The 7,947-nt window shown below is 38.2% G+C and overlaps 1 protein-coding gene across 3 annotated transcripts in view; it reads right to left on the bottom strand.

Moving 5' to 3' along the window:
- The window catches only part of LOC110023751 (serine/threonine protein phosphatase 2A regulatory subunit B''beta-like), a 31,819-nt gene continuing 23,872 nt past the window's right edge, over window positions 1–7,947 (bottom strand). For 2 of the 3 annotated variants that reach the window (XM_020723311.1, XM_020723312.1), the window contains 4 exons: window positions 1,918–2,074; window positions 1,693–1,818; window positions 1,230–1,368; window positions 1–195 (listed from right to left, as the gene is read on the bottom strand). In XM_020723311.1, the coding sequence (XP_020578970.1) occupies window positions 1,231–1,368; window positions 1,693–1,818; window positions 1,918–2,074 (421 nt within the window). In that variant the 3' untranslated portion in view covers window positions 1–195; window position 1,230. The remainder of the gene's footprint in view (window positions 196–1,229; window positions 1,369–1,692; window positions 1,819–1,917; window positions 2,075–7,947) is intronic. The other variant, XR_002293940.1, reaches the window with a different exon arrangement.

The following is a 7,947-nucleotide window of genomic DNA, read 5'->3' as shown; positions in this document are numbered from 1 at the left end:
AAAAAAAAAAAAAAGGGAGTAATTCTGACCTAAAAATCTCCTGAAAAAAGGGAAAGCAATGAAAATCAGGTTAGACCTACAGAAGATAAACAAATCCAAGTTACCCAGATTCTAACACAAAAAGGATGAGCAGCAGGTCACCTCTAAAAGAAGAGTCTTTACAGATTAGGCCCTCAAGAAACAATATATGTGTACCTACAAAAAACATGAATGAGATGATGAGATTTTGTTTGCGGTGGGGGCGGTGGCCGCCGATCAATTTGATGAAGAGGACACAAATGCAAAAATGTGAAATTTATTTTTGAATAAGTGTAGGCATGCCACTTTATAATCGGTAGGCACGCCGAGAGTTGTGTCATTTGGATTTAATAATTTTTTGAGGGGTAAGATTTAGGGTCCGTTTAAGGTGGCGGTGACAGTTTAAAAGTTACTGTGGAAAAATTATAAAGAAACAGTCCATTTACTTTCGAAAAATCGAACAAAATTTTTTAAGGATTTCCGTTTGGGGCGGCGGTGCGGTGGCGCTGGCGGTGCGGTGGCGGTGGCGGTGCGGCACAACATCGCAGTTTTGTTTGTTTGGGTAAACTGTGTTTTGGCTACTTTTTCAAAAAGCTGCCGCTAAAATCTGTGTTTTCCCACTACTACTGGCTAGGTGCGATTGCAACTTTCTAACTGCGGTCTCACTAGTTAAAAAAAATTGTAATTGCCATCGAAATTTTTGAGCATCGGATTATTATTCAGCAACTTCACAGCAATTTTTAATAAGTTGCAGCTGCAGCTGCCCCAAAAAGAACCTTAAATGCATATCATTCAATTCGGATATATTTACATATCTAACACTTAGACTTCATTTTTTTAGATGCATACAAACTTACCTATGCATGAAAAAAGGTGTGTATGTCACTTTTTAAAAGTTACCATTGTGATATTTTTGATGTGATATGAAAGAGATTTGGGTGGTGTAAATGTAAACAAATAAAATTAAGGTGTTAGATATGTAAATACGTAGGAATTGGGGCAGTATGCATGTGAATGCCCATAACATTTTTATAACCATCACAATAGTGAATTTGGTTTAAAAAAACAGCTTTTCACCATAAAAACTTCTGAGAAAATTGTATCATTAAAAACAAAATTGCATAAAAACTATCCAAAATGAACTCCTAATCACAAAATGGATAATAAAATATCAACAATGGTTGGGAATCAAGGCAGACAAATAGTTCTACCTTAAAAAGGTGCCTCCAATGTTTCCTCCCAAATATCCCCACTTCCATTAGAAGCATTATCACCATCTTCCATGGATAACCGAATATATTCTCTACGTGCAAAACGATCCCATTCAGTTAGCGTTGGATTCTCCCGCTCCTACATGAAGCATATTGGCCGCATGAAAAAATCATTAAATAGTTCCCCGACTATTTACATTAGGTCATTTTATAGTTTATAAAAGTGTTAAATTAATTCCCGGACTGATTTAACGAAAATTAAAATATTATTTCAACCCATTTTAAATAAGTCTAAAAATTAAATTGGCGCTTATATACTCTGGGAGTAAAATAGCTACCTCCAAAGAATCATAGGACCATTTTGACACTTTTCTTAATCTCAAAATAAATTTGAAGATTTTAATGGCCATAGTGACCCAGTTTTTCTGAGTTGTGATCAATGAAAAAGATGAACGGTGCTCACTTGACGTATTACAAAAGGGTCACGGGTTTCAAATGCCATGAACTTGTTGAGATTGAAAAGAATGTTGAAAACATTTGCTGAAAGCTTGCATGCTTTTATATCTCGTAGAGAAAAAAAAGTTCCATTCTGCACAAGAAAAATTGTTGTTAGACAGTTATAGGGTAATTTGAATCCATTTCTGGGGTTTTATTTGATTAATTCAGCATGAACGGTGAGGAAAAGCACCTCGGGAGTAACCATATCAAATATCTGGCATAGCATGTCTTCAAAGAGTATTGGATCCTGCGCCATGCACTCCATCCGATGGAATTGTTCCTCATAAAAGAATTGCATCTCAGGACCTGTTATAATTCCATTTCCATCCAAATCTATGCACTTGAACCTGTTATGATTAATTACATTTTTCAACGAGTTACAGTAAGAGTGAACTGAATTGTTTTTAAGCTTAGTATAAAATGATGAAAAAATGCGAAAAAATTTTAAAAATACAATCTTTTCCGATCCATATTAGTTTTAATAAGTGGACTTCGTTGTCAAGAACTTGATACAGAAGTTGTATCAAAATTCAACATGATAATTGAGCAGAACATAAGATTTCTATGATTTTTTTGCTAATGATTACATACGAGAATCACAAAATGAAGATGAAAAACATTGAATGAATTATGCTTTGGTGTAATAAAAAGTAACTGATACAGGGCTCCCTAGGGGGTTGAACCGGTTGGACCTCCTGAAACGGTTCAGCCAAGGGGGGAGCAAGGCTGCCGTTCTAGGTTTATGGGCTAGGTTGCCGCCCAAGGGAAGGGTCCTTTGATACGATCTGACCTCAAAATTGGCATGTTTTTCCACAAAAATTAGAGAAAACACAATTCTTCAGTAAATCAAACAACTCAACAAGAATACAAAGATAAATACCTATAATTCAACAGGTCCCAATTCCTAAAATCCGAGAGGTAGGAAATATCTCTCAAACCCTAGACCTCAAACTCATCACTCAATATCATGCATATCCCAACCCTAGACATAACAAGTCTATTTATACCCAACAATAATAATAATAAATGACTAAATTGTCTTTAGACATACAAAACACAAATTTGCCCTTAGCATAGGCTCCAATGTAACAATTCCCCATCCCCCAAATGAAACCATGTCCTAAAGGTGGGAAAAAATGAGTGTTCCTCCGCACCCGTAGCTGTCTCTATTTTTTCATTCATAGCTTCCTCGTTATGAACTAGGAGAACTTGTTATTTTCGATCCTTACAATGGTATTCTAGGGTAAACTTCTCATCACTCCGAAAACTCGCTTCTCCCGAATCTCGTCTCTGTAAGATGCTTAAGTGTTGCTCCCGGTTCTGATCCATTATTTATGTCCCGTGTAGCCTCCCTCTGGACTTTTACTGTTTGAGCTTTTGATATTTTCGTGGTTGTAGTTGTTCGGTACGGCATTCCATCTTTTTTGCTCATGCTGGCTTTCTTCATCTGATTCTTGACCTCTACCACCCGAGCTAGCTCCATCATCTCCCTAGATCCCCGCAGCCTCAATAGTCGGAGTGATGCTCGTATGTTAGACTTTAAGCCATTTATGAAATCTCCCTCCAATCCTGCTTCAAAAATCCCCCTCAACTATCCCAACAATAGCTCAAAATCTCTCTTTATTCCATGACAGTCTCCTCCTGAATCAAGACATAGAATTGTTTATGTAAGTCTCCTTCCTGAATTGCTCAAAAAGGCTCCAACAAACAATCCTTGAATCCCTTCCAAAAAGAATAGGGCATCTAAACTCCCTCCACTTAAAACATGCTAGAGTTTTTCCTTCCAAGCATAACCCTGTTGTCATGAGTTTCTCCTCCCCATCAAGCTCATTCCTCGTAAAGTATCGCTTCACCCGATACACCCACCCATGTGCGTCTTCCCCCTCGAAAGTCGACATCTTCAATTTCCTAATTCTTAAGATATCTATCTCAACTTCCTCTTCCTTTGTTGTTTCCCCCATGTCGTGAGGGTAAACCTCCCTCCTTCGATTGTAGCTATATCCCCTCACTACTCTCATTTCTTCTTCGCGCTCCTCCATACTTCTTACATAATATCTTCTCCATGTTTCAGCCCAAATGCCTTCATTAAAAATCTCTAATCTACTCCTAATCAGAGCCCTGAGAGGGGGTTTGTGATGCTAGATGCTTTCCTCCACGTACTTCTCACGTTCGATCTCTTTTCCTTTCGATTTAGCCAAGAATCTCTAGTCAACAGTTCGGTAGGGTTTGCAAATTAAAACTCAAACAAAGTCTTGGATTGCATCACAATAAGTTTCTTTATCATCTTTCAAATTTTCCCATGCTCTCAAATCGGTCCCCCATTTGATTCTCCAGGGAAGAAAGCCTATCCTCTATGACGACAAACCTTTCTTATATCCCATATCTAATTTAGTTGATAACTTCCTCTAACTTTTTATCCAAATTATCTATTTTCTTAGTTGTCATTCTTCCAAGAAAAAAAAAATTGATCAACAAAAGACGAAAGCACCTGTGCATTATCGGGCGAGGTAAAATGATTGAAAATTCCTAAATTTTCAGAGATGTCCCTGTAGAAAATGGCGGGGGTGCGATCACTCAATACGCTGTGATATCCTCTTTGCTTACCAACTACGAGAGTCGCGATTGTACCACACGAGGCACGCCGTAATCCCATTGTGGGCACCTTGCATGCTCTGCTTTGCACGATTAGTCACTTTTTCTTCACGTCGAAGCCGTGCAAAACGACTAAAAGAAGTGATCCTTTCCCACGTGAAAGGAGAAAGACGCTATCCCTTGTCCGCTTTAGTGAATTGGTAAGCCATGATCCCATTGTTGCTTTCCCAAATCGATGTAATCGCGAGTGTATGGTGAACATCGGTCACACAAGAGCTATCAACGACTATAGCAACTCGATCATTTCTTCCCTTTGTGATTGTGTACGTCGTGATGCTTCTCGTGACTGTTTAAACTTTGAACGACGCGATCACTAAATGTCGCGATCATTTTTCTTCCTGATCATAATTAGCTTCCCAACTGCAAGGATTCGTCATTCCACAGAAATATTCGTTACTTTCCTTGTCACATCATGGATCGAAGCAATGCCTCTCGATCCTTTTTCTTTGATTCCCATAACTGACTTCTCTAATACCAATCTTATACGATATGATCTCAAAATTGGCACATTTTTCCACAAAAATTAGAGCAAACACAATATTTATTCAATAAATAAAAAAACAATAAGAATACAAAATAAACATTTACAATTCAAGAGGTAGGCAATCTATCTCAATTCTTATAATTCAAGAGGTAGGAGATCTCTCCCAAACCCTAGAACTAAGACACATCATCAAACTCATGCATGTCCTAATTATAGACATAAAAAACCTATTTATACCCAATAATAATAATAAAAGACTAAATTGCCCTTAGGTGTACAAAAGACAAATTTTTCCTTAGGCTAGGTTCCAAGGTAACAACCTCCCCCTCCTAGTTATCTACTATATATATGTTATGTTATTGTCATTAAGGTTTTGTTTTTGTCGTTTTTTGTCAGGACAACCACCAACGTTTACTTTTCTCTTCTAAGGTTCTATTCCAGGTTGATTGGTGCTCCGATTGTATATCGCTTTGAGGTGGTGATTATCCCTGACTTTCCCTCCTTCGCATCTGCCCTGTTGCTACTGCAGTCCTCTTTTCTCACCACAGGAGACCCCTGACCGCTATCATGCGGTCTCCCTGCACCCATCGCCCTCCCCTCTTGCCATCCTCTGGTTACCGGCCTCTCTCCCCTCTTTGTACCCAGCTCCCCCAACCCCTCCCGGGTGGCTGTCCAATCCACCACCAACCCTTCCTGTTGTTGTCCAGTCCACCCCCAACGTTTCCCGTGGATGTCCAATCCACCGCCCACCGTTCTTGCTACTATCAAATCCCTCGCGTTCTCTTTTGACTGTTGTGCAATCAACGAACCATCTTCTTGTTGTTGTCCAGGCCACAACCCATCTTCTTGCTACTGTCCACGCCCCCACAGTCCTTTTGCACACTGTCAGCTTCACCCCAACACTGCCGCCCAAGGGGTTATCTACTATATATATATATATATTACATTATTGTCATTAGGGTTCAATTTTTGTTAAGTGTTTTTGTCAAGAAAGCCATCGACGTCCTCTTTTTCCTTATAGGGTTGTATTTGAGGGTGAGTAATACTCCGGTTGTATCTTGCTCTTAGGTCCCTCGGCTTTCCCTCCCTCGCATCCACCCTGTTGCTTCTGTAATCCTCTTTTCTAACCACAAGAAACTCCTGACAGCTACCTTGCTGTCTCCCTGTACCCACCGCCCTCCCCCCCTTGCCATCCTCTTGTTATCAGCTTCTTTCCGCCCCTACCTAACCAACCACCAGAAATCCCCTCCATCCCACCCGCTATTGTCCAGTTCACCGACAAGCCTTCTTGCTGCTGTCCAGTCCACCGCCCACACTTTCCGTTGTTGTCCGCTCCACCGTGATATCTTATGGTTGTCAAGTCCACCGACCATCTTCCTATTGTTGTCCAGGCCACCACAGTCCTATGCACTGTCAGCTTCACCCAACACATGCTTATGTATTTTGTGTTGTTTTTATTCTTATTTTGCAGAATCATGATTGTACTTGACCGTTTGTTTGTTTCTGTTGTTTATGTTGAAGAGTCGTTGTACTGCTGAATTCAGCAATAAATATTTGCATCCTATCATGGTTTGGGTTGACTCCAGTATCAGCCGCCTTCAGCTAGCACGAAGAACATTGGACGATTTACAATGTAGAACCTGAAATTTAGTTATTTATAAAATTATCCAACTCAACCTATTTGCAATAGTACGACCCCTAATCTCGAAGACCATGACCAAAAACAACCTAAAACTACTATTTTTATTAAATTCTCGATGAGCTGACAATGAAATGAGCGAATAAAGAGATTCAGTGGTAATTGTTTTGGACTATGAATTAGTTTGATAAACAAAAAAATTTGTCCATAAATTCCCCTAAACTCATTCTGAAACAAGGGTTAGTTTGTTAAATTCTCAGGAAAATTGATGAAACTTGACCCACAAGTATTTTTCATACCATAGATTAAAATCAAACATCATGTTTAGTTTGCAGTCATTATAAAACAATGGGAAAATACTAAATCAATCAAAGAATGATCATTTCCCACTAGAAGATGAAAAAGTCCAGCAAAAACATGCGGTTTTAAAGTTTAGTTTCAAGTACATGAATTGTAAGTTGATTCTGTACTGAAACTTGGAGCATCTTTAACAGTTTCCACAAGAAAAAACATAATAATAATAATAATAATAATAATAAAACTGGTTGATATAGTCCAATTTGGTAGCTGAAGATAAAATAAATAATAATGTAGGCTGTAGTTTATCTGCATATAGTTAGAAGCCAATGTCAAACACCATCAAAACCACCTCCCTGTTTGCTGTAACTTCAGAATTTTCTATGTCATGGGTTATTTGTTGCAGCTATTCCACCCAGATACTACTTCAAAAGTGACTTGTGGAATTCAGTTTGAATGGGAAGAATATATAGAATTAAACGGATTGATCTTGGGCCAATTATATCATCTGATCATGTTTATTACCCTATGGAAGATGAGTCTACAAATAAATTATCAAAGGCATGTAATTTGATAATTTTAATTAAATAAAACTCCATTTAGTTTACAATATTGTGTGTGCTAGTTGTAAGCCTGATTATGTTGAGTACGGCACAACTGTGACTAGTAAGTTGTCTCCTTTTATTAGCAATGTCTCCTTTTATTATGATGAAATTTTTCTTGACCAAATTTCTTCTACATATTTTGCTATAAGCAAGCTAGTATATCGTAGTTTTGTTCAAGGTTGACACAACTATCACCCTCGTTGTGTCAAAATCAGAATGTGCCATTTCCTTAAATAATTTAGTTGGATATGAAGTAAGGCTGATGATGCGTTTAGATGTGAATCTAGATTTAAGTCTAGCGTCATTCAAATTGGCTCGATCCAGCCATAAGTTTAAAAGAGAATAGAAAAATATGGTGGATAAAAAATTAACATAAACAAAACAAAAAGGGTGCAATCTAATACATGAAGTTCTCTATAATACAAGGCACAGCCTTCCCTTGCATAACAATGAGATTGTTTTTTAGCTGTGAACCATGACTTATTCACAAAATACCCAAAATGAATATAAAAATTAAGTTGTGGAAGATGCAGAACAAAGAGT

Source organism: Phalaenopsis equestris, unplaced genomic scaffold (assembly GCF_001263595.1).
Source record: "Phalaenopsis equestris unplaced genomic scaffold, ASM126359v1 Scaffold000229, whole genome shotgun sequence".
NCBI lineage: Eukaryota > Viridiplantae > Streptophyta > Magnoliopsida > Asparagales > Orchidaceae > Phalaenopsis > Phalaenopsis equestris.
Note: the sequence above shows the minus strand (reverse complement) of the source record. Positions and strands in the feature narration are given on the sequence as shown.